Source organism: Cebidichthys violaceus, unplaced genomic scaffold (genome assembly GCF_023349555.1).
Source record: "Cebidichthys violaceus isolate CVI_PGR_0920_01 unplaced genomic scaffold, fCebVio1.0.p SCAF_23, whole genome shotgun sequence".
Lineage (NCBI taxonomy): Eukaryota > Metazoa > Chordata > Actinopteri > Perciformes > Stichaeidae > Cebidichthys > Cebidichthys violaceus.
The window spans coordinates 4,907,489-4,934,763 of NW_027176406.1; the positions used below are offsets into that span (position 1 = coordinate 4,907,489).

At 40.9% G+C, this 27,275-nt stretch overlaps 1 protein-coding gene and 3 non-coding genes across 6 annotated transcripts; 3 read left to right on the top strand and 1 right to left on the bottom strand.

Moving 5' to 3' along the window:
• Positions 1-321: 321 nt before the first annotated feature.
• Positions 322-26,993, top strand: kcnh6a (potassium voltage-gated channel, subfamily H (eag-related), member 6a). 3 transcript variants are annotated; one of them, XM_068718245.1, is made up of 17 exons: positions 322-519; positions 803-920; positions 4,133-4,363; positions 6,045-6,194; positions 6,381-6,484; positions 6,960-7,269; positions 8,817-9,019; positions 15,939-16,364; positions 17,885-18,302; positions 18,908-19,107; positions 20,228-20,480; positions 21,093-21,286; positions 21,973-22,072; positions 22,173-22,460; positions 23,337-23,505; positions 24,112-24,319; positions 24,595-26,993. In XM_068718245.1, the coding sequence occupies exons 2-17, from the start codon at positions 845-847 to the stop codon at positions 24,877-24,879; spliced, it is 3,615 nt and encodes a 1,204-aa protein (XP_068574346.1). In that variant the 5' UTR covers positions 322-519; positions 803-844; the 3' UTR covers positions 24,880-26,993. The 3 variants fall into 3 exon arrangements, with proteins under 3 accessions (XP_068574346.1, XP_068574347.1, XP_068574348.1); XM_068718246.1 differs by having other exon boundaries at positions 322-920; positions 23,340-23,505; XM_068718247.1 differs by lacking the exons at positions 23,337-23,505; positions 24,112-24,319; positions 24,595-26,993 and having other exon boundaries at positions 322-920; positions 21,977-22,072; positions 22,173-22,414.
• Positions 19,259-19,330, top strand: trnac-gca (transfer RNA cysteine (anticodon GCA)). The gene has a single exon. It is a non-coding gene; the product is annotated as a tRNA-Cys (tRNA).
• Positions 19,755-19,826, top strand: trnac-gca (transfer RNA cysteine (anticodon GCA)). The gene has a single exon. It is a non-coding gene; the product is annotated as a tRNA-Cys (tRNA).
• Positions 23,556-23,627, bottom strand: trnac-gca (transfer RNA cysteine (anticodon GCA)). The gene has a single exon. It is a non-coding gene; the product is annotated as a tRNA-Cys (tRNA).
• Positions 26,994-27,275: the final 282 nt, after the last annotated feature.

Below are 27,275 nucleotides of genomic sequence, written 5' to 3' on the forward strand. Positions count from 1 at the left end.
AGGATTTCAGGGCACTATACTGAATTACAAAGTTTTGGGATTTGGGGTCGCTGTAAAAAATGTTGAGAATATAACAAATAACTTATTTTGGACTACCACTAAACTACCCAAATTGGGGAAGGCATGCCATGGCTACATGAATAAATATTCCCTCATACAGCCTGTGTCAGCTACCTTTAAGAGGCATTGAAACAAATTCCAACTTATAATCAGAGATCAGAAAGACATTGCCTCTATTTTGAAAGTCAATCAATGTGGACTTCCGTTTTTGACCTGGTTAACTCAGAGTGACTAGTCGCAGCTCACTGCCGGTCCTGTCGAGCCGGTGGGAGGGGGAGGTGGAAGGTAGAGGATCCAGTGAAAGTGGTTCATAGGAGCCTGGTCTTCGCTGTACTTACCGTGCAGCGTCTAAACCTGAGAGAATGCTTCGATTATCAAAATAACAAACCGAGATATGCTGCAGCTTCTCTTCACAACTTCTTCTCCAAAAAACACGTTCGCCAAGGAAGCAAGGAACCGGTTTGTTTTTCTTTTTTTTTTAAGATTTAGAAATGTTGCATTATGGATTTTGAAGTATAGTCTACCCCCCCCCCCCCCCCAGTATCAGCGTGCAACATCCTGCATATGCCATCACCCTGGCAACCAGACCCTCTCTCCATCACCCTCCTGCGCTCCGGCTCTCACCACCATCATCTGCAGCCTCCGAGAGAAACCAAATACCCTCCCGTTGTCGCTCGTCGTTCAAGTGGAAGCGGATTTTTTGGCAATTCTAATTCTATTTTATTTTTTTTATTTTAAATAGTAAGGTTCATGTGTCGGAGAAGTCTTTTCTCTCAGCACCAAAATGCCTGTGAGACGCGGTCATGTTGCACTCCAGAACACCTACCTGGACACTATCATCCGGAAATTCGACGAGCAAAGTAAGTGCACATGACAATTATAATTCAATTTTCTCACCATAAGATGCTGTCGAAGTGTGGGCACGCAGTTGACCCTCCAGATAGCGAATATAAGTGCAAAGAAAGTGCGTAATTGTGAGGTAATAATGTTCTCAGTCCCTGGTTATCATCAGTAGGAGCAGTGTGCCATCACTCCATGCATATTTATGTCATGGTTATTAAAATAAAGCATGGTTGTGAATGGAACAGCTGCTGGATGTAACAACATTTTGATTACAGTGATAAACCATGTGGGTAAAAGTTAGCCACACCATGTTCTCTGTTACAACAGGGCTACAGCCTATCCTTTATTTGTCACACTCATATTAATTTAGACTCTTGAACAGGTGGCAGACAGACAGGCTTTTAATGTTACATTGAAAAAACATATCTAATTTGTATCAGTGATGTTTGCTCACCTGATGTCTAATATAATGTACCATTAGCTCACATGTTCCACTGGAAGTGAGACCAGCGCTCACACATTTAGAAAGAAAAAAATAACTCTTTTTGTTACATTAATGTTGGATTTGATATCTTCTTTTAACCAGGGTTGTTTATTTATCTATCTTTTATCTCTGTTTTACCTAAAGCTTTTGTACATCACACATTGCACATCAGCAAGTTACATCTTTGTTAATATAATTTATTGTTTAGAAATGCTACAAAACAATATTTTCAGTCTACTTATAAAGTCAGTTTTTCCTTGCCTAGTAGGCCAAACTCTATGGATCACTAACCCTGACATGCTGATCAGATACTGACCAAACATGGAGAAATAGTTGCTCTCAGTTTTAGTCTGATTCAATCTGGGGGTAATAACACTTGAATCTCTGAAACCTCTATTATGTAATGCCTCTACTGTATGTCACTAAGTATGTAATGTGCACGCGCAGCCACATGCACGTGCCTGACCAGGTGAGTGCACGTGCCACCGCGTTGCTGCTAAGCAACGGTGTGACGATCAGTGTTTCCCCCTTGAGCCCAGGATAAAGACTTTGGACTGGATGTGCTTTCCTCCAGAGGAGCTCGTCCATTTACTTTAAAGAGAGGGACTTAGGAGAGACTCCCCTCCACTCATCTGTTCGGGCAGCAGACAGGGAAGAGCTGTTTAACCCAGTTCCACCGCAGGATAATAAAAGGGCCAGTCAGAGGATATGTCCTTTTCATTCAGCTCACTGAACTCCTCCATTAGCAGCCTTTGAACTAAACTGTCCTGCTTCACTTTCATGGTTGTTGATGCTGCGTACATTACAACCATCAATAACAGGAACTGGATGGTATGAGCATGGAATTAGACTATTAAGTTTTTTTTTTCTGAATAAAGAATAACTTGCAGTTAATACTCAAAGGTTTGACATCGCAGAAAGAAAAACATTACTATGGTCCAGTTTCCAGTAGTGGAAGGAATATTGCTATCAATACAATAATGTAAAAATACACCATGACAAGTAAAATTCCTGCATTATGCTCAAGTAAAAGAAGTATTATGAGCTAGCTAAATGTTCATGACAGACACATTCTGCTACACAAATTCCCCCTTTGCTTCTTTTATGTAATACTGGAGAGTTTTACCTGTTTGGGCCTCAAATTTGAAAATATTTGAGAAGTTCAGAGGAGAAATATTTCTTTGGTGGAACTGCTAACAACTCCTGGACATCTGAAACATATCTTTAGCAATGCATTGTATTTTATCAGGTATATTGCGTATTGAAAGCGAGATAATTAATATGCATATGGGTTCGGGGCAGATATATTTGGGTGGGCTTCTAAAATAAATTCCATGTGGAAACACTGCTATAGCCTCAAAGCAAAGATCATATAGATAAAGTAAAAATATCCAAAACCATGTAAAACATACAATAAATTAGTGGTGAAATCTGATTGAGTACATTTACTCAAATTCCAGGTGGATTAAGTGCTTTACCTGGTTCTTTTCTTTTCATGCCACTCTGTACTTCTACTCCACTCAGAGGCTACTTTCTACTTCACTAAAATTATAGGTTTTTTTTTATAGCTCTACATACAAAGAGCGTATAAAATATTGTGTATTTTTATAAATTAGACTATGACAACAGTATATAAAACTATACATATAAGTACAGCTCCACTTTAAGCAACCACAGCAGTAAAATTCTGCTTTTACATTAGTGCTTGAGTAATAATAATCTCATGATACAGTCAAGAACAAACACAGAGGGGAATTATTCTACATTGAGTAATTTTAACACTTTAAGTATACATTTTCATGATGATATACTTCAGCAACATTTTCAATGCAGGGCAAGTATTTCTATGGTGTGGTATTTGTATTTTTACTTGAGTAAAGGCACACTCCCTCCACCCCTGGCAGTATAAATAGAGACGAGAACATAGAAACAATCCATCATAATAAAAAAAAAATACCCTCATCTAGCAGCATGATTATATGAGCACATCATTATTAGAAACAGCTGTATTATTCAAGTTTAATTAAAATGTCAGGTAAAATCTTACAGGCTGATCCTGAAGTACGTCAACAACCTGTATTCCCATGAACTATGTGACAGCAGGTGTGACCGAGCCACAGAGGCTCTTATGTTAAGTGCCCACCTGCTTCTCCTGAGTCCCTGAGGAGAAATTGTGACGTTAATAACATTAGCACCATGGAGAGGTGGACTTCATTAGCTCCACTTGAGTTGATTGTCGAGTGGAGACCATACAGTGGAGTTTAAACACCATGTTCTTTACACTCTAAGTGCATTTGTATTGTAATATTGTAAAGATTTTTTTTAATCGGTATCTAATCACTTAAAAAACAGTCAATATGCAGTAGAATTGAATTAAATGTCACATTTGAATGTTTGTTTTACCATATGAAATGTTATTATGCCCTAGAAGTGAATCGGAAGATAACAGCAAAGATTGCAAAGCTAGCTGCTGTGAGTGCCAGCTAACCTTAGCTAAAACTAAATTCCCTTACTCTTTACTCCTGTTTTACAGGAGTAACATTCCTTTATTTATTAGTAACTGTACTGATGATATATTATTATCTTGTGTGGTATTTAAGATGAACTACTTAAAGGGAGTTTTGAAAGTGGACCCTATGCTTTCTTACTTACTTTGTAACTTAACCCCACAGTCACTATATATCCACATAGATTTATTGCCTTTTTAAACAGGAATGTGACGCTAACGTTTCCTCCTCCCTTCAGATCGCAAGTTTCTAATTGCCAACGCCCAGACGACGAACTGTGGCATCATCTACTGCAACGAAGGCTTCTGCCAGATGTTTGGTTTCGCCAGGGCAGAGATCATGCAGCAGCCCTGTACCTGCCAGTTCTTGGTGGGGCCCGGCACCATGAAGAGCGCCCTGGCCCAACTGGCTCAGGCCCTGCTTGGCTCAGAGGAGCACAAGGTGGAGATCCTCTACTACGACAAGGAAGGTAAGACACCGGAGCGGAGAAGTGCTTGCAACCTCAGATACCTGGCCTAGTGGACAGCTTAATTATAAAATTCATCCTCATGTTCCACTGTTTTACTCGCCATGTTCTTACAAGAAACCTGATTGGACAGATTGCAGACTTTTACCCTATCCTTCATTGAGTAATTTGCTCCTATTTTGTCACTGCACTCAATTTCGGATGGAGAAAATTCATATTAAGATGTATCCAGCAGATTGTTTGTTCCTGTGCTCTATGCAAACATTTGAGGTTTTAGCATATACAAAGTGATGAAACAAAGAATTTGCAACAGCTAAAATGCCTTAAAAACATAAAATGAATAGACCGGTTAATTTGTTTCAATAAATAATTGATATTACTTCTCATTCAACAAGTAATATCACCAACAAGACAATCCGTTTTATTCCAGGAACATACAGAAAGCTTTTAAAATCCTAACTAACTCAATAAGGTCTCATTTCTGTTAAAATAACATTCAGATTTTCTCATAAAAAATCAAACATGGAAAGCACGATTCATCAGGAAGAAAAAAAGATCTTAATCTCGCACCACCATGTGAGTAGACCATTCACGGTAACCTGCCATGTTTTTCTTTCAGACCTGGCAGACTCTCTCTAAAAATCATTCATCATGAGGCTTTAAATCCCGTAGCGTGTTCTCGGCCTCCTCCAAAAAACCAGGCAGTGCACGTTCACACACACAAACTCTAATCACTTTAATCCTCCTCCTATGGGTGAACATTGATTTAGACTTACCTGTTCTGCCATATTAGTTTTTCTGGTACACCCTTAATCCCTGCTTCCCTCCCTCCTCAAAAAATGTTTTGGTGCATTTTTTCACATCCTCCACTTATACTTTTGTTCAAAACGTAATTTTTGCAAGCAGAAATATTATTATCACAGTTGGGGAAGCATGAAGGAGTGAAGTGTAGAGACGTGGAGATGGTGATATTAGAACGATAATGAGAGAGCAGAGTAAAAATATCATAGCAGAAATAACAGAGCGAGACGGACGTTTAAACTTGGTAACCGTGGCATTTTACTGAACGTTCCCTGCTCTCAAAGCTCCATTTCCTCTTGACTCTCTGACTTCATCTTAATGCGAGACCATCCGTTCAATTCCTCCCTCACCGTTTTATCTGTCACTTACACAGAGTTACAGAAACACGGCAACACACCAGGCTCAGGACGATTACTGTCATCAACCCATTCACTGTCTCCTTACACACACACACACACACACACACACACACACACACACACACACACACACACACACACACATACACATAACACTAAGCATCTATTTCTTTTGTCTCCTACTCTCCTGCTCCCTACTGTGCTTCCAGACTGAACACGTAGAACAAAATTGCGAACAAGTGGATACAATGTGATTCAGATTGGATGTGTGAATGGGACTGAATGCTGGAACTATTTGCGTGTGTGTATGTGAGTATTTTTAGACCACGCTGATTGCAGAGTGAAGTTTAACCTGACGGATGTGTTGCTCATTTAACCTTTTTTAGCAAGTGTAGTGGAAGCGTCGTGAGGCAAATCAGATGGTTGCTATTTTCTCTTGTTGAGGGGAGGGTATAGCGGTCCCCGGTTCAAGTCCAAGTGCCCCCTGCTTTCCTACTGAAGTGTCTCTCTTTCTGTGTCTATAGGAACCTGTAGACCATGCCTGGTAGACGTTGTCCCCGTAAAAAACGAAGAAAGTCTTGTGATCATGTTCATCCTCGACTTCCAGGAGCTGATTGATCCTTCTCTCAAGAAGTCAGGCCTCAAGCAGAGAGTTGCCAAAGGATTGATATACTGTAAACCCTTTAACATTTCGCTTATAACTTCTCTGCATGATATACTTTTAATTTTCAAAACAGAGATTTTTGCAACTATATATATGAATTACTTATATACAAAACAATTGCATGTGAACATGATTTGTAGTGGATAAAATTTAAGTTTTGATAACAGCTGAGCTGAACACAGACTTTCCCCCTCAGGTCAGAATCGCAGGTTGAAGATGAGGCTACCGGTGCTGCGGTCCATGCGACAACCTTCACTTTCCAAAGATCAGTTTGAAGGAGTGGTTGTGGACTACCTGCAGGTGAGGTGGTGTTCATACATTCACAACACTCGCAAGAGATAATGCAATGCGGTACGCGTGTATGTCTTGCATTCTGCTGTAGTACGTTCACGACAAACTCTTTTGGTGCAGGCTTTTCACATATGAAATATGCAGTTTGACATATAGCAGCGAGAATTGTTTGAAATTCAAGGATTGATTGCTCTTCCCAAAGGACCCCAACGAGAGGAATGAGGGGGGGAAAAAATCTACCATTGAGTTAATCTTTCTCTTCTCAGCGTCTTCCCTTACTTTTGTTTAGAGTTCTCTCATGTTTTGATGAATCACTTCTTGTGTGAAACTATTTCCTGACAGTATCCATACCTGATTTGTAAAACACAACACAATCTCAGTTTGAAATGCTGTAACTGTTGAAAGATAATCTATTTTTTTTTTATAAATAAATTATAATTTTTGTACACCTCAGACAAGGCTTTCTGCTCTCTGCCCCTGTCAGCCAAACAGCGAGGAAGTCCCGCTCAAAGAGTTTCGTATCCCATCCAAGGAGAGCTGCATGCAGTCTGAGACCGAAGCCTTGATAGAACAGGACCTTGATCCTCCATCCCTTGCAGCCCAGTCCTCCACCAAGCGACGTTCCCTGCTGACAGACCGCCTGGACCCCAGCAACGCCTTCCCCAGGGGCCCGCTACCTCGGAGCTGTTCTCGGGACAGCGTCCGCAGCCTTCGACGCGCCTCGTCACTGGACGACATTGATGGCATGAGGGCAGAATGGAGCAGTCGACCTGTGGACGTCCAAACCAACAGCAGTGAGTGTCTGACTGGGACGCTGAGAGCATTTCAGTATTTGTCTCTGAAAAAACAGAAATATCTTTAAAACACATACTTTCAACATATTAGTGAAACAGATGTTTTATCATTTTATTTTATCCAGTTAAACGCTGTATCCTTTTAACTCAAATTACATAAAGCATGCAACATTACATCATTTTTCTTATTTGATTATGACATGATTTGACAACAATTGATAATACTGAATAATTGCCAGTTCAAGCCCCTTGTGTGAAATATTATTTAGAAGTGTAATATTACAAATGCCACATGCATTATTTTGATATAATTAACATACTTTTATTTAAAGACAATTGTTTAATTACTATCAACACAACCAACAGGGAATTAAGTTAAATCCTATGAGACGTGTAGTCTTGCAAATAATACAAAACATAATTCACAAGAAAGTTCTCTTCAGGTCGTGTCTATGCTGTTCAATATAGACAAGTAGCAACATATTTGGAGACTGGAAACAAAATGGATTGTGGGAAATATCTTAACTTTGGCACAACAGAAAATGTGACTCTCAACTTTGAAAATCATTGTAGTTGACCAAAACTGATACTTTTCTCTAAGAGATTTGTCTGTATCGAATGATAAAGGCAGGAGAGGGGTTCCCTTCCTTCATTGAGTTCATTATATTCTACGTAGGGACACCTCAGAGTACATCATCAATTATTTTACCTTTATCAAGGTTAAGGGAAGAGAGGGACGCAATAGTAATAAGTCTGACGGCACCACACTGTTATATGATCTTAACACGCCTGACATACAATCAGAAAGGAGTATTCACCATGGCCTTGATATAGTATTTGTTACAATACTGAAAATGTTGATATAAAATGAAACGAAAGTCGATCAGATATGATGAAATTGATGTAGAAGCTGCAAAAATCACAGAAGTCCATCTTCCATAACAAGGAGAGCATTTCTCTGAGCGTGTGCAGCCACCTGATGATTGTTCCAGCAGAGACACACAAATCAATCCCTCTGTCGCTGTGTGTGTGTGTGTGTGTGTGTGTGTGTGTGTGTGTGTGTGTGTGTGTGTGTGTGTGATTGTTTGTCTGATTCTGTGTGGGTTTGTGGTTCATTTGTGGTACAATTGAACACAACTGCACATATATAGTCTTCTTCTCTCAAGAGATGTCTTTTGTGAGGAAACTATCATTTTTGTGCAAGTTCCAATCACACTCTCAATCTGTCCGTCACATTTTCTTTCATTTCATCATATTTGTACGTCCATCTCAGTCTTTGAGGCTGAGGGGAAATGCAGTCTGTCTTCCCCTGTTGAGGGAAAGATATAGTGGATGAACAAAAACATTTAGTTTCTAAAACATTTTAACTGTAACATTTCTTTTAACATTTGGTCATGATTTGACCTTTAAAGCTGGACACTTCATTTATAATTCAAATACATTTTCAGGTATTACGTAGTTTCTATTCTGTTTCATGTCTCACCATAACTCACAATTTTCCACAATCTGCTTTTGAATCTTAATTGTTGATTAACAATCCGCTGTAGATCTGAAGCCGAGCGCTCTGAACTCTACGTCGGACTCGGACCTGATGAGACATCGGACCATCGGCCGCATCCCTCAGGTTACTCTCACCTTCGGCTCGGACCGGTTGAGACCACCTTCGCCCACTGAGATTGAAATCATTGCACCCAGCAAGATTAAAGACCGAACCCAGAATGTCACTGAGAAGGTCACTCACGTCACTCAGGCAAGTCCTTTAACATCTCAGTGAAAAAAGAGAAAATGCTCTGACATTTAAAAATGAAAATTGTTTCACTTATGCACTCATTGTAATTAGTAATTTTGTTCAATTATGATGACACAGAAGAGGCTGATAATTTTCTTGGAAATTATTGGATGAAATGATCTCTTTTTTGAGTCAAGTTGAGCTTCATATTTAGAGGTTGTGGTGACAGAGTTTCACAACAGCTTTGTCTGCTAGCTAAATTATAGTTATCACATCATATTACTCCTCCTGTCATCCTGTCAAGTTCAGCTTGTATGGCCATTTTTGTGGTTACTCTCCCCGCATTGTCACATCCAGTCATTGTCTCTTCACATGGACACTTCAGACAAAAATGTTTTAAAAATGTTTATTGCTTCTGGCTCACTGAAGATGCTAGAAACGTCCGCAGGGTGAAAGTGTGAGAGAATGATCTCACCTGAGGTGTGACATCTATGGCTCCAGCAGCACAACACTTTGATCAGCCACCTGTCATCACACCGCGGGTGTGTCTGTTCACATTTTGGCACAATGTTACCTCACATACAGCAGCGCAAGAAGTACCTCAATGGAAAAACACTTAAAGATGAGTTAAGTTTCTGCTTTTAAAATTTGACTTAATTGTGAAGAATAGTCCCCACCTGAATGTTAAACTACGGTAATTGGAGATAATGAAATAACGAAGAGCAGAGCAAAAATCCTTGAGTTAAATGTCTAGACAATACTACACATTGTCTTGTTGAAGCACACTTCAGGGATTCTCTTTCCTATCTTATATTATTATTAAAGCTGACTCTGCAAAGTAGCTTTTAACTGAAGCATTTGATAAATAATGTGTAATACTACAATATTTACCTCAGAAATTTAGTGGAGAGAAAGTTGTCTCAGAAACTGGCAATAATATAAACTGGTACTGGTACTTGAGTGAATTTTTTTACTTTACACGTCTGCACAAACACACAAAACCGAAATGTCATGGACTGGCCTGTTTGGTGCAGGATGCAATTTCAGGCTCTTTGGGGCACCCTCAGTGCATCACATTAACCCAGTTTATCTGCGGGGCTTCCACAGCAGTCAGTGGACTCTTTTTTCAACCAGCCTGACCCAAAGGGGCACTTTCAGATCAGTTTACCTGTTTATTTGTTTTTGTTTTTTAGCAGCTCCAAAATCTGCCAATAGATTTCAAAGAAATTTGTCCGTGGGCCAAAGAACAAGTAATGTAGTATTTGGTGAGAAGCACTTTACATTTTGGTTCATAACGCACTAACAATAACATTTTACAAGAAGCGGCTTGTCTGAATTATGTCTGTGTTGATTTAAACTGTTCAAATCTGAAACATGGACTGAATAAAAAAGGTTTTACTCAGCTAAGTAATATAGGTAACTCAGTTTACCTTCTTATTTGAAGAATCCCATTAACTCTGTGTTGTAGAGTTATTTTTTCTTTGGATTTCTCGGTTCAAGTTGAATCAATGAGTATACGTCATGCAGTCGTGGTGTATAATATATGTTCATAAGCCACCAAAAAACGTTTCTGTATGTTTTTTGATATTTGATTATATTTTCCTATAATTGGTTGCTAAATTCATAATTTGTTGGCTGATTTGACATATACTGCGACAACATTTGAACACAATGTGAAAGTAATACCAGATCCCAAAGACTTTAGTAATTTCCAGCGTTCCTGTAAAACATAACATAAGCCTTAGATTTGCATTGCTTCCGATAGCACATACATTCATTATGAATCAGTGCTACATTTGCATGTTTATTACCCTATGTAAGTGCCGCTGCCTTGGTGGTGGTGAGATCTCACTTCTTCACACCAGGGGGAGAGTGGTATTGACAGCCGGCTACACAATGTGGAAGCAACGTGGCTTCTGTGGCCCTGGAAAAAGTGACAGGATGAACAGACGGGCTCCTTGAATGCCTGGCAGAACACTTGAGTTGTTATCTCCACTCCGCTGACGTCATGTACAAGTTTGGATAAAGAGTGTTTCTCCATGTGAGCAGGGGTTTTCTACTCTTTATGGTTCTGTTGGAAGGTAGACGTATTGCAGCTCTCTGTCACTGGTATGTCTCCTGTTGACAGACCGCACACGGGACGACGTCTTCATCTTAACAACAGTTTGGTCCAGAAATGTGTCTTTAAATCTTGCTTTCGGTAAAAACAGGGGGTTGAGGTATTTATTCACTTGTTTCCAGTGCAAATCAAATTGTTTCAGTAGCTGATTTAAAACGCATTGTATCTAGTGGCGATTTATGAATCTCCCTCATTTTGTGATTTAAAAGGATTTAGTTGCATTAAAAATGATTAATTATCTGGTCACATTTAAAGATATTTGTATCTTGTTTAAAGGGAAAGACTTGTGATGTGTTTTGGATTGATGCTGTGTAAATCCTTTTGCATTAGGTTATGCTTTGGAGTTTCAGCTGTTGAACACTATATTTACTGAAGGTTTTGGGATTTTCAGCATATGAGAGCTCTATTGTTTGACTTTTTTATTAAGAAGGTAGCAAAGCAAGCATCTGTTTTACAATGTGGTGCTTAAAATGTCCTTGATTGTTAGTTTCTGTTAGTTATTCTCAGTACTGCTGCTGTATGTAGCCCAACATATAGACAGTAACTAGGCAGCATGGAGAACCGGGGACACCCTGTTGATTGTGTGGGAGTGTGTGGGGATGCTTCACAGACAGTCTGTGAGAGCACGGAGAGGTTCTGGTGAGATGTAGTTATGAAAGCGAGTAAAAAGGGTGACGGCTGTGAGGCTATTGAGCGGCACTCGGTGGCTTGATGCTGATGCCAGTGACCTTGGCCTCTGGAGCTAATGGAAGTGGAGGACAGCAGGCATGCTCTCTGCGCTTCTGTCAAACCACCAACTGCAGTCCCCTCTAGCCGTCTTCATGCTGGTGTCAGCCTGACTTCTTGTCTGGTTTCAACAGCTTGACTCACGGGGGTATCATAGTCGTGGGGTGACAGACCAATGTGAAGCCCTGAAGCTCAGGTTTCAGGTCACAGTAAAGCTGCGGCTGTCATATGAGAACAAACGGTGGCGGTGATCAATAACCCCGCCAAGTGCAATTTTGCCTGAAGAATTAATACGTTTACATGTTACTAAATCTATACGCAAATGTTGCCTTTACTTTTTGTTCTATGCCATTATACAATAATATTGTTCATCGTAGCGCCTTTCTAATTGGATTTCGATTGGCACCTTACAAAAAGGGAAATGAAGGTTGTCATTGATCTTTGTCCATATTGATTTGTCTGCATAACATGAAACACACAGTGTGATTGACTAGACTGTAGCTTGCAAACGATTGTAGAAAAGCCCCAGCACACTGTTACTACTGTGTGTGGTGCCCCCTGCCTTTGAATGAGCTCACAACAGGAGACTGTGGAGATTCAGTTTGAATTAAATAGAACTTTATATTTGTTTTTGAAAGGTGGCACCATGATTTTCAAATGTTGTGAGCAGTAGTGTGTGTGCACAGTTGAAGTGTACGTGTTAAACAGGTTTATACTCACAAAGAAGTATTATAATCTTAACATGCTCATTGATCAAACTCATTATTCAAGAGCAGCCATCAAGCACAAGTTTATCAAAATATATTGAGGAGGATGCATAACCTTCAATATACTGTGGGAATTCCCCCAAACATTTCTGGCCACTTTACCTCCATCAAAGTGAAATATGAGGTTGTTTCTGGCTTCTTTAAGTACAATCAGTTAATTAATTAACCATGGCCATACTGACAGTGCGACAGTATTATAGCCATGATTGAATTAAAGGGTAATATATTTAATATTAATGACTATTTGTGACTTATAAAACATCCCATGGGCTCAGAATCAGCACATCATGATTCTTAATACAGCCATCTATGTCAACATTAAGATAATTATTTTCTTACTCAAATAGGATTATTGGAAAAAAAAATGGATGCTGTCATTCATAGAGCCGCAGGGTTATTTTTTCATGTTTGAAGGAGGATCCCGCGGTGAGGGCTGGGCTACATGGAGGGAGGAGTGAGCAGGAGGGAGGGGGATACAGATGGATGGATAGGGGTTTCCTCCCTCTCTCTCTTTCACTCTCTTCTCTTGCTGTTTACCCCGTGGTGCCCTTCAGCATGAGCTTCAAGCATAAACTTCAGCCTGTGAGTACCTCAGCCTTACTGGGTCTCTCACGCTCCCTGGTGTCCTCCTCAAACTCTCTACCTCCCTTTTCAGCTCCACTTCCCTGTTTATCTGTTGTCCCTTTCTCTCTTCTTGCTCCCTCTCGTCATCCTCCACCTCACCCTCCCTGCTTACCTTCTGTAGCGCCACAGGTGAACAACATCAGCTTTATCCATGTTTAGCTGATGCCATGTTGCCTTGCTATGACAAGGTATCGCTTGTCTATTTGAGTCATTATTAAGTCACAAATTTAGTCTTGCAGCTTATTCTGCTTTTATAACATTTTGCTTTTGAGTTGCACGTGTTTCAGGTTTACTGAAAGGGTGTTTTAAGTGCCGCAGTTGGTTTGTGTGTTTATGTTGAGAGTGAAATATGACAGCATGAGGAAGATGCACTGGCTGAAATGTTGAATTTGATCTTTACTAAAGTTCTTTATGGGTGGAATTTTGCAAGAAGAAAATTAAGTGAAATGAGTTATATGTTACAGATTTTGCACTTTGCTTTGTGACTTTATTCAAACGTAGGGATAAAAGTAGTATTTTCTGGTTTTCATAGCAGATGACCTACAATCCACAGTCTGTGGATATTTAATATTATCACACTGGCTTTTGTGAAATGTATCCTGCTTCTTTTTTATTTTACACCTCAACTGCCTTCTCAATCTAACACATGTGATCAAATGTATAAAGAGTGAACTCTTTCTATGTTAATTATAAAGTCAGGCTAATGACACAGAGCTGTTGCGTGCGAACTGGCGGTGGCAGTTGTTCTCTGGTCGTCATTATGAATTAGAGCTGTGGCCAACGTCAATAACTTAACATTTCTTGGATGAGTGAACTTTTGCTTGTGTGTTTACATTGTCATTACTGTGTTGTCTTTTCACATCTGTTCAGCAGCTGTGGTCATTTGCTGGTACACAAAGGAGTGGCAGAAGTTGTTGTGTCCAGTGAATCCTGTGAGGTTTCCCACCTTAACCTTGTTTCCTAACACTGTGTGCTGTCTATTGGTCATACAAAAAAAAAAAACTGATTAATGGAGCAAGAGCAGAAGCCATCATCCCTCTGTCATTAATGCCACCGCATGCTGTAATGGAAAACTATACAAGCCTTTAGTTATTCCGAGGGGAGATCTAACTTCATATCCCCTCTGATTTTTTGGGTTTACCAAATATGGCCATGAACATTCAGTAACTTTTTGAAATATAGTGCTTTGTCCTTAAGAGGAAATTTACTTTTAGTATGTCTGATTGCTGTTGTCATCTAAGCTGGGAAAGTGGAAAGAAGAACTAGAGTCTAAATAGACGAGATTATGTTTGACTTTCCTCGCCTTCCCTATGTAAGTTTAGTTTTTCACACCGCTTCTACTCATTATACGAGTACAGCTTCTTTTGTCAGGCCCTCATTTGCAAACAAAAATGCAAATAAGGGTCGAAACACTGGAGGGTTTGTGAGGAAATGGAAAGACAACAATGCACAAAGAGTATTTTTTTGACATGGGTTAGTAAGTTGTCAATATGAGTGTCAGCAGTGGGCCATCAAAAATATGCAAATTGTTAGAGAAGAGCATTTTCACACCAGCAATGACCTAACCTTTCAGAATGAACTAAAATCACTCCTCTGCATGGCTCCCAATCGATGCCAGCACTTATTTTGGTCCACAATTGATCAGAACACTAGTAGAAGAGGTCACATGGTCTCAATAAAGTGTTGATCACATGGTGCAACAGTGGCAGGTGAGGCTGCAGTGGGCTCTTTAAAAACAGCAGTTAGTGATTTGATTTTTTAAAGTGCGGAGTGCGGATAGAGCTACACAGAGACTCTGTTAGAGATGAGTTTGTGGTTTTTGTAGAAGTCTGTGGTTTTTGGGCAAGAAAGTGATGGAAGAGAGGAGATGGCCACTACAGAGCAGGCAGGTAGGGCTGCAGAGGGTTTGGAGGAGCCTCCTCCTCTGCTGCTGTGGCCAACACCAGGATGAGAACGTGGACATGGAGGCCCTAATTGTCATACCGGTCAGTAGGGTCTTAATACTCATCGCTTTAATGACTCATTCTCTGTTTGCTTTTGTGTTAGTCTGCTTGTTAATGCAATTAGACAAATCATTTAGGGAGGGGTGGTAACACTGGATCGGGCTTTGTGTTGATGTTTTTTTGCCTTGCTGAAGGCTGGAGTTTTTGCTTTTCTTTTTGCTGCATTCAAAATGTTGCAGTGTGGACATGTTGCCATAAAGGGGCTGTGACATTTTCTCTATCCAAACCTGGTGAGAATCTTTGTGAGGATGTCATTAGTTACCTCTCAAACACAGAATATTATACAATAAAGCCTGACTGGCTTTGGCATATTGTGTCAAGCCTCAAGCATTAAAACATAGTGTGTGCAGCAGCCAATCATTTCTGCAAACACAGTCCCTGCTACTTTATTGTGTGAATATTCTGCAGTTAATCATGAAATTACATTTTTCTCCCGTCAAGTGAAGTGACAGACATGTTGTAGTTATAGTTTTTTCAAGTGAGTGTTGGCTGTTTTGTGTAGGAGGTGAACTACTAAAATAGAAACAACATATCATCTTTAAACCATTGAAAACAACAGTATCTTCCCTGTTTGTCTTCAAGTCTAAACTGTTTCCCACAAAATTAAAGTGGAGGGTGAATTATTGGGCCACTCGTCATGAATTCGCTGTCCTACCTCCCTTATCAATAACATCCTCACCATCCTGTCCGTCTCCCTTTAGGTGTTGTCCCTCGGTGCTGACGTGCTGCCGGAGTACAAGCTCCAGGCCCCACGCATCCACAAATGGACCATCCTTCACTACAGCCCCTTCAAAGCGGTATGGGACTGGGTCATCCTGCTGCTGGTCATCTACACCGCCGTCTTCACGCCGTACTCGGCCGCCTTCCTTCTCAACGAGGTGGAGGAAGAGCGGAGGAGAACTTGCGGCTACACCTGCAACCCGCTCAACGTGGTGGATCTGGTGGTGGATGTCATGTTCATCGTGGACATCCTCATCAACTTCAGGACCACCTACGTCAACCACAATGACGAGGTGGTCAGCCACCCAGGACGCATCGCGCAGCACTACTTCAAGGGCTGGTTCCTCATTGACATTGTGGCTGCCATCCCCTTCGATCTGCTCATATTCCGCACCGGGTCTGAGGAGGTGAGAAAGAAGGGGAGCAATTGGCCTCACAACATCAACATACATTTTAATTGGTCCAATGTTGTCTGAAAAAGATAAATACTGTTTTTTCCCAACAGACAAAAGGTCAAACAAAAGTGCGTGTAGAAAATAACATTAGTGAGTGTTCTATTTATGCATCTCAGTAGCTCTTGCCAGTGAGCCAACTAAATAGAATGCAGCCATTAGTCATGTTATCAGCTACGCCTGTCTATTCCTGCCACAACATGACCAAGTTGAAATCCAGCCTGCAATCCCAGCTGTCGTGGGATATGTAGTCGTTGAGTCCTAACAAAACAATTGTGGTTTAATCTTAGTTGCATGTCATACCCCTCTCTCTCTCCCTGTGTTTTTTTTTTGTCTCTCCACTGTATCCCTATAAAATCAAGGCAGAGATGACAAGGACATGCAACCATGCAGCAAAGTCTCCGGGTCTGAGAGGTGAAGTCTATGCTTGAGTGCCTTAAATTTGCATTCTCTCTAATAACCTGCAGGGGTTGCAAAAATAAATCAGATTTTATAGAAGTCTATGGAAAGATGACCCTACTTATCGCTTGATATTTTGCCTCAGTTAAACATTGTGAACATGAGTTCATGGTCTCAATCGCTAGTTTCAAGTCTTCTTCAATACAGCATGATGTTCATTTAGTAAATTAAGGTCCCAGTTAGAGTAAAATAGACAATAAAGCATGGTATGCTTTACAGCGTGGCTACCGTGTGATTAACAGGTTTCTTACCACAGCGTTTTCTGGTCTGGGAGTTGTTTTCGTTCACAGTGTGTTTTCAGTTCATGAAAGTTAATTGTCACGATCTGTGTTGACTTAAATGTCTTTTTCAGCGTTTGTTAGTACTTAGCTCTACCCTCTCGCATCACCTCTGGTTGCAGAAATCCAAGATGGCGACAGCCATAACGCCAAACTCAAGGCTTGAAAATGTTAGTCCTCAAACCAATGGTTGATGACACAGTGACTACATCCACTTTTTATATTCAATCAAAAAGGACCCAAGGCCAGAATCAAACCCAGGACATTGCAGTTAGATGGCACACACTGTAACGACCCGGCTACTAAGACACTCTGCAAAACCATTGTTGATACAACAACTACTCTAACCAGTTGTTGGCAACACTCAATTTGTTGTCTTAACGTCTTTGCGACTTCACTGATTTGTCCAACGTCCAGATCTTGTGTTTGGTTGATTATGACTGCTTCCCAGACTGAACTTGCAAGATTCTGTTTATCGTTTTTGAGATTTTTTAGATGTTAGCGGTGGAGTGTGGGAGATTTCAGGTCAGTTAGGTGTTCGCTTTATGTTAACCAATAATTTGATCTGTGCTTTCATATGTTGTATGTCAATTACTTGCATGCTTCCATTTAAGTATCAATACACTTAATATCAACAAATAGTGTGTTTAAATCCCAGTGATTAATGATACTGGTTTGAGCATATTTTACAAGAGCTTGCTAATATCACTAACATGAAGTCTACTTTCTCTCCACCAGCCTCAGACAACCACTCTGATTGGATTACTGAAAACAGCCAGACTGCTGAGGTTGGTACGAGTGGCCAGAAAGTTGGACCGCTACTCAGAATATGGAGCTGCGGTCCTTTTCCTCCTCATGTGCACCTTTGCCCTCATTGCTCATTGGCTGGCCTGTATCTGGTATGCCATTGGCAACGTGGAGCGCACAGGTTCTGCGCGCATCGGAGGCATGAAGATTGGCTGGCTGGACAACCTGGCTGACCAGATTGGTAAACAGTACAATGATAGTGACGCAGCCTCGGGCCCCTCCATCAAGGACAAGTATGTTACAGCCCTGTACTTCACCTTCAGCAGCCTGACCAGTGTGGGTTTTGGGAACGTCTCCCCCAACACCAACCCAGAGAAGATCTTCTCCATCTGTGTCATGCTCATTGGCTGTGAGTAGAGTGGGAGTTTCTAAAGCGGCTTTAATTTACAATGAATATGTATTGGCATGTCCAAAAAATAAAAGACAGAATCAGTGTGAAAACCTTTGTCACCAAAGTTTAGAATTCTGAATCTTTTGTTGGTGATTTGATTGGATCAACCAATGGTGGCAATATTTAGTCTTCATATTGTTTTCATGCAATATAATTCAGACATTCTGTGTTTCTAGACACAAATGTGTTGTTATGGTGGGACAGAATGTGAACCAGAACTAACACTATAATGGGACAGTATTATTAGTGTTCACAAGGCGACTCATTGAAACATCCATACATTGACATATTAGTCTAAAGCAAGTATGATGGATGGTGCTTGAAAGAATAACTACCTGAATTTCATCCTTCAATATTTTGTTTAAATTATATATTTTGTGAAATAAATACATTTTACAAAATTAATCTCAGCATGTTGTGAAAGAAGATTGATTTAAAATACAGAAATTCGTTTTCCATGTTACCCTGGTTTTGCAAAAGTAAAATAGCTATTTTCAAAATTGAACATTTATCCTTAATCAATTTCTCCAACATACAGTATTTCTGTCGTCTGTCCCATGCAGCTCTGATGTATGCCAGTATCTTTGGTAATGTGTCGGCAATCATTCAAAGACTGTACTCAGGAACGGCCCGGTATCACACCCAGATGCTGCGGGTCAAAGAGTTCATCCGTTTCCACCAGATCCCAGGAAGCCTGCGACAGAGGCTGGAGGAGTACTTCCAACATGCCTGGTCCTACACCAACGGCATCGACATGAACGCTGTAAGTCTTGTAAAACATTCATACACACAGGATCTTGCTCTAGTTTACAGGAGGCAAACTTCAAAAGGGTAGGAATATTTTGCTGGAATATGGACGTCTAGACAGTGTAAGAGATGTAATTTTTTGTTTCTGGCACAGAAGTTTTCTGTAAGGGGGTATAGCTCAGTGGTAGAGCATTTGACTGCAGATCAAGAGGTCCTCAGTTCAAATCTGGGTGCCCCCTTTAACTTTAAACTACTCTTTGTTTGGTCGTCATAATCACAATTGCTCTTCTTGGCACTCAACTGCTACAAATATTCTGACAATTGCATGCACAATTTAAAAAACATGCTGTTTTGTGAAGATTAGCTTGCTGTACAGAATGTGAAAGACTAATAAATGTTGTTTTTGGTACAGAGCATTTATTTTGCAATAATCCAAAAACCAATGGAAATGGAATAATCCCATTTGCATTTTGTTGAAGGAACCAGTTTGATACTAACTTCGGGGTTAGCCTTAAAAAATACTTCATCCTTTCAGCACTCTATGACCCAGACCCAAACCTTTATCATAGTTAGCTTTTGCCCCTCTACTTTAAACAGATTTTAGGGATTAATACAAGCTACTATGTAGAAAGATTAAAACATCATCTGCTATGGTTTCTGCAGGGGGGTATAGCTCAGTGGTAGACCATTTGACTGCAGATCAAGAGGTCCCCAGTTCAATTCTGGGTGCCCCCTTTTACTATAAACACTCAATGTTCTTACTAAGGTTGAACAAATTGGAGACTGTAATTTTAGTGATGATGTGCGTCATATTGCTCTATGGGCTCGACCTGCGGACAGCACTGGAGCATTACACAGTCAGAGTGCAGCATTAGTGCCTGCCAATTCAATGTGTGAACAGATAATCACTGGGAGCCACTGTCCTTTGCACGCTGCCTGAATCAATCTGACACAATCTGCTCTCCTTCTCTCACCCCACAGTTTCCTTATTATGTACCTTTCAGATTCATTTAGCATTTTCCATTTTAGATTAAGTAGTTTTGTAGATACAGGACAAACAGATACAGGAAAAAAATACGAAAATCATGGAGAAATATTTCCACTAGATTCACCCGATGCCCTCTGTTGCCCTGCAGGTTTTAAAGGGTTTTCCTGAGTGTCTGCAGGCTGACATCTGCCTCCATTTGAACCGCAGCTTGCTACAGAACTGCAAAGCTTTTCGAGGTGCCAACAAAGGCTGCCTGCGGGCTCTGGCAATGCGATTCAAGACTACCCATGCTCCACCAGGTGACACTCTGGTCCACAGTGGGGACATTCTCACCGCTGTCTACTTCATTTCCAGAGGCTCTATAGAGATCCTCAGGGACGATGTGGTGGTGGCCATTCTAGGTGAGCTGCAAGCTACGGTTGAGGTTCTGCTTACTTTGTCCTTTTTCCATCCATTATTTTCATTATCAGTCACTCATTTAAATAATCAATAAATCATTTCACTTATAAAATGTCAGTAATACTGACCAATGCCCATTACAAAAAAAATCTTAATTTATTTTCCTTTTATCACTTTTTTGTATCTGTTTTTAGTCCACCTTGGCTGTGACAAAGCCACAGCCGCAACTCACACTGCCCTAAACACTCACAACACACATACACACTCTGTGTGTGATCTCTGTTTTGTGTTGCCAGAGGTGTTTGGGCTCAGCTCCACTTCCATTCCACAGTGGCATTGATCATCAATAGGCCCACACAGCAATCTAGGCTGCATAGGTCATGTCTTTTCCAGCTGTGATCATTCACTTGTTTTGAACAGCAGTGCTGTTGAGGATCAGTGTCACTCTAGTGCTTTGTTTTTCAATAGTTTTGAATCAGATTCATCCATCAAAATGTTGTCAGTTAACTATTTTCACTATAACTAGCAATGATTTGCTCACTTAGTCAAACATCTATTGATTTACTCTCACTCTTTTCCCATGCTCTTCTTTCCTTTTGTTGTGATTTCCATAGGAAAGAACGACATCTTTGGTGAGTCCATCAGTCTGTATGGGAGACCAGGTAAATCCAGCGCTGACGTCAGGGCTTTGACCTACTGTGATCTTCACAAGATCCTGAGAGACGACCTGCTGGAAGTGCTAGACATGTATCCCGACTTCTCTGATGTGTTCTGGAACAACTTGGAGATCACCTTCAACCTGAGAGATGTGAGTGCCACCAGAGGGCGATGTTACACGTAGAAATACCATCCTAACAGTGACCTCAGTCCTTTTGCCTCAAGGCCGTTTTAACCAGTTCCATCTTTTTATGAATTAATGACTGACGACATCTTAAATAGGTACACTGTGGAGTTGACGTTCTACTCAAACATGATGTGAATACATTTAACATTTCACACTAATTAATTTCCTGCCTCATGAAACTTGTAAAATCCTTTTTAAAAATGCCTTGAAATTTATCGGCTTGCGATCGTTTTTTTAATCCTCTTTCACTGGCATATCTCCTCCATTTATGGCACTTAACTGCTCTGTAGCACCACAAGGGGTCACAGACTCCACAGGGTGCCTTAAAGTGGTGAAAGAAAAAAGACATCACTTAGTCCTACCTTCTTAGACTATTTATTCTCAGATTTATGTTGTATCCCTCTCTCTATGTTAATAAATATTCTGTCCTAAACAACTTAGAAAATGACTTTTGGTAACACCCCTGCCATACCTGGGCCTATTGTTTATGTGCTGGTGCGTTTTTCTTTTTCTTGGGGATCCCCGGCTGCTTCAATGTGGATTATTAGATTTATCATACATAATGATGTAAGACAGTCCAAGAATGTATATATCCTTTAAGTATGAGGTCCGGTGTGTAGTTTTGAATTACTGAAGCTGATATGTCTCAGGCAGATAGAATACAGCAGCCAACCCCGGGCAGGGACTCTGAATGTGGCTACCGCCGGACAAGGCATCGGAGAAGCTCCCTGCGTCGCCGAAACCGACCAGGTGAGTGACGGACAAGGCCCGAACACGCTTCCACATGTTTCTGTTTTGACTAACCTCCACATTGTCTTATACTGGCGGTCCTGTGACAATGTCTGTACAGACGGCATGGACCGTGAAGACTCTTACCCCGATCAGTCCTGTCCAATGGCAAACCACAACCAGGGCACGATGGCAGAATCCCATTGGGAAGACCTCTGCAGCAGTGCTAGCATCTGTTCACAGTCTAGCGATGAGGAGATGAAGCCCATGGAACATAGCAAAGGGGAGCTGTACCCCGCCAGGGGTGACGCCAGAGACTACCCCCCAGCAGTGGTCAACCTCCTGCCTCACAGTGGACCCTCGACTGGGATGGGACCGCCTGTAGAACTCGGAGGACCACCATACTCAGGTAAAGACTACCTACAAGCCCTTCATAGGTCATGGGTAGTCTTTAATAGGCCCGATGGAGCCTTGAAACATTTTAGAAGGGTACCAAATTCATTTTTAATTCACAATTCAATCTTTGCTCTCTTCAGCGCTTTCCCGGCCTCTTAAGGTTTACTAAGCCATAGATTTCCTACATGTCTTTCTCTGCTTTGAGGATGACTTCAGATGCCACCATGTTTCTCTGGATGTGTCAGGGACATCATGTCTTTAATGAAATGAGAACAAATTTAACATATTGACAAATATCTATTGAAATTCTGGGACTCCTCTTTTTGAATAAAGTAAATGCCATTTGATGAAGTTGGTAACATTTGACCCATAAAATATTGAGCAAAAATGGAAAATGTTTAAAAAAAGTTTATATTGTTTTACAAAGCATAGAACGATAATACCTGTGTGTATTTTTTAATACAATTTTCTAAGTTTATTACTTTTGTTAAAGGAGAAATATACAACATTCAGTGCATTTATATAGCAGCAAACGACTATTTGCTTTGTATAGAGATAGTGAAGTAATGTCAACCTGAGCAGAGAATGAAGTCACTCTCCCTCTGAGTGTGTTGTTATCCACTCTTCACCTTGCTTTGTTGACATAGCCGGGAAAGCAGTGCATGCTTTTAGTGCATGTTAGTGCATTAGTGCATGTGAGCTTGCCCCACTGGTTAGCTCACAGCTGCTCTCTGTCTCTCTCACTGATAACTCCGCCCCAACAGTGTAAACAGACTGGTTTTCCTAGCCCACCTATTTTGCCCACCTGTTTTATGATTTTTGCTAAACAGAAAATATAGTGCTTGAAAAATGAACTGTCTCTACTGAGGATTGTTCTTCTTCCTCACAGCAGCAGCGCCAATCAGCATGCCAGGTTTGTACGGCTACTGGCCAGACCGCAGAGACAGCCAGAGACGACAATCAGCAGCCAGGGCCAGTTTCCACCCGTCACCCTGTGCTGAACATCGGCCCAGTGAGCTGGAGTCCAGACTGGAACTGCTGCAGTCCCAGTTAAACCGGTGAGGTGGTGTAAATTAGTACATATATGTGTTTGAGAATAAAAGTAAAGAGGGGGCATCCGGATTTGAACCGGGGACCTCTTGATCTGCAGTCAAATGCTCTACCACTGAGCTATACCCCCCTGCTGGTGAACAATGGTCAGGTGTTGCATTTTTTTTATCATCATAGCCAATGTTTACTTTTACATCACATTTGTGTTTGTGAAAGCTCTCCTGCTGTGTTTGCATATCGATTCCCAGCATGGTGTTAATGTGTGATGCATGTATGAGAGAAAAGGGGGAATGGAAAGACAAATAAAGATAAGAAAAGGGTCAAAGGTGAGACTGAAATATCCTCTGTAAAGTCAGCCATGTAAGTGCTTCTTGTATCCCGGCCTGTAAACCGGATGTTAATCCTCATGTAAGTTTATGAGAGAGAGAGAGGTGCTGTAGAGAGATCAAGAGAGGAACCTAGTGGACGTTTTTGAAAAAGCAGATGAGAGGACTCGTAAAAAGAGGAGGACGTGTTCCATCCACCATCAAAACATCAACATCAATAGAAATGTAAAAAGTAGTGTTTTCTGATTGTGAAAATAAATCCCTGTTGTCTTTCTTTATCCTGCCAAGGCTGGAGACTCGTATGACAGCAGACATCAATGTGATCCTGCAGCTCCTCCAGAGGCAGATGGCTCCGGTGCCTCCGGCCTACAGCGCTGTGTCCCCAAGTCCTCACCCCCCTCACCCCACTAAACTTTACAGCACAGGAGCACCCACAATCCGCACTGTCTCTCCAATCCAGCCCATACAAATCGACAGCACTGCCTCACTCCTGCAGGTGTTGTGTTCAGTGTACATTGAGTTATAACGTTTGCTGCTCTGTTAGCATTCATTTTTTGACCTTCATAAGTGTAATTCCAGTGACGTCATGCAATTCTTATTTGTAAATAAAGGAAGGAGCTTTGTTGATACTTGGCAACGTAATGCGAGCCTCCGCTTTTCGTTGCATTGTTCTCCAAAACGCCACAGGGCGTACAAACAACATGAACTGTGAAGAATCAAAAAACAAGAAGTGTAACCGGCAAAATGCCATATCCTTCTCTCTCTTTCCAGAGTCCAGACTCTGACTTCAACCACAAATCCAAGGACTCCCTGTCCAGTGGGATCCATCTCACCGTGGCCTCTGATGACACGATGTCCATGTCGCCAGAGACGGCTGACCCACCACATCTGCCCTCTGTGGACCTCGCCCCTGCTCAATTTTCAGGGGCCCAAGAGCTTGCTGGACTGCTATGTGTCAGCCAGCGCTTCCCCTCCCTCCCCGAGCACCTGGAGACCCCCACAGAGATGCAGGAGATCCAGAGGCATGTCTCTGACCCTGTCTTGCCAGGCAGCTAGAACATCAATTACCAACACCACCCAAAATGCCTGGTCCTTTGGACGGGACAGCCATATGTTCCCCACTGTGTTACTTCCCTTCTCCTCCCTTCAAACCCCCTCCGTCCTGTTGAGATGCTGCTGTAGGGCGTGGGACGCCTTGCCTTCCACGTCACTGAGGGCTCAGAGTGCCTCCTGTTTCTTACGTACAGAGTCCATGGCATCGTCACAGGCTGCCGTGGTTTTGTGCTCCAGCGATCCTTCACACCCGAGGTCCTGTGCAATGATGAGATTATTCCTGCCCAGCAGGGTGGGCACATTGTGAGACATGAATGGACAGTAAAGACATACAACTCACACATGCATCATGCAGTTGCTGGATCCCAAACCAAGGTTTCTTTAAGGAGAGGTGAAATGTCAAGGACTAGTCATATGTTTCACAAGTGAAGAACTATCTGCATTCACTTTGTATAAGAATTGCACAATTAGACTTGAGCTTAGAGAAATGTAATCATTTATTTGAAATTGAATTTATTTCCCTAATATTAGAGATGTATCGGTCTTAAGAACAATACATCTAGTAAATGTAATAAACTACGAGTGGTATAAGTTAGAGACACACTTTTGTTGTTTTAGTGTATGTTCAAACAAATATCAAAAGTAATATGCAGTAATATACTGTAGCTGTCTGTCACCCCAAAGGATTCAAGGCAGTGTTGGAGAAGCACTCCATGAAAAGTGTCATTTTCATCTGATAATTCACGCTCCGACATTTAGACATGAATAAACAGACTCGAACAAGCAGAACAGAAAAAAAGAACAGACAAAGCTTCATAGTTTCTTGTACATTTACACGTAGTCCTGACAGTTCTGTTTTTTGAACATGACCGCTTTGCTTGGTTTTCCCTGTTTCAACTCTTTTTCATGGTTTCACAATGCACCTGTTTATCTGAAAAGTGCCAACATTAGAGCACGTGTTCTTGAGTTCTCTAGACTGTGATACCAAAACAGGTAAAAGGGAAAACTGCAGAAGTTCACATCAACTGAGTGATGTGAAGTGGACGGTAGCTGTCAATCACACACACACACACACACACACACACACACACACACACACACACACACACACACACACACACACAAACACACACAGAAACGTTGCCTCAAGGCGTCCTTTGTTAAGATGATTTTCCAATTCCAACCACAGGGTGAATGTAAAGACTTTTTAAGCATTTATAATTCTGTATAATGTTTCTTGAAGCACAATTTCCTGTTATTTATCTTTTTTTAGATTAAAGACACACCGCAGAGTTACAATGGGAGTCTGAAACGCTTTTTATTGTTCCAGGTGCACCAACAAATATAATGTCACATAGAGTGCAGGAGAAATATTCAACAGTGTGACAGTAGACATAAACTCTCTGTAAGACAAGTGTACACCTCCAGTACGAGTCTGATTCAACGGGTGAGAGAATGTAAGTTATGAATGACTTCTTTACGATGGTGTAAAGTTACATGAAAACATTTACTCAATAAATGCACTTAAGTACAATTCTGAACTATGTAAATGTATTGCTACTTTAGACAATATATGTAATTAACTGTTGCTGTTTACTTTGTAGATTAAGATTTTGAAAACCTATACTGGGCACCTAAAATATGATGCTTTGTTACACAGTAAATTAAATTAATGAAGAACGTTTATGAAGTTCGTCAAATTTTTCTGTAGTCCTCCATAAACGTGACCTAAAATGTGATCAGATCTTCATTCAGGAGGATCCAGTCAAACAAATAATACAAAAAATATTTGTATTCATTCATTTATTTAGCAAAACTATCCAACATTAAATGTCTTTATAGGAAAATGTATGCAAACTTCTTGGGTTATCATTCATTTAAAGGACTAATTGGAGTAAGGTGTTTCAATCACTGGAAATACGATCAGGTTTGAGTTTCGCTGCCTGATTGAAAGGATGTAGAGCTGGGTCTTAATAATATCCTCTTGGACCCTTGGCCTATTTTTAGGCCTCTGCTCGAAGATTGCATAGCCATACTAAAATGACTATATTTCTGCAACTAAGAGCTGTATTTTTATAATGTTGGTGTTATAATAAAAGGAACACTTGTGATATTTGTTCAGATGTGTAATTATCAGTATATATGTTACTGGTTACGAGTAAATGAAGATGGCACACAGCACAAATTTAAATTTTTTATTTTCATCTAAAACAAAAGCACTTTCAGGATATTTATTTTTAGGAATGATGTAGCTTCAAGGTATAAACCTCTCCCAGATCATAGCACAATATATGGACAGTCTCTGGGCAAATTCTTACTTTGATAAAGTGAATCAGAAAAAAGTTAGAGAGGTTTTAGTACAGAGATTTCAGACGAGGTCTCCACATTTTAAACATTTA

Excerpts from the sequence above, each read along its gene's own strand:
- kcnh6a (XM_068718245.1), top strand. The coding sequence starts at position 845 with ATGCCTGTGAGACGCGGTCATGTTGCACTCCAGAACACCTACCTGGAC. Across the intron at positions 7,270-8,816 it reads GGACGTCCAAACCAACAGCA|ATCTGAAGCCGAGCGCTCTG; the intron begins GTGAGTGTCTGA and ends AATCCGCTGTAG. Across the intron at positions 16,365-17,884 it reads TCCGCACCGGGTCTGAGGAG|CCTCAGACAACCACTCTGAT; the intron begins GTGAGAAAGAAG and ends TCTCTCCACCAG.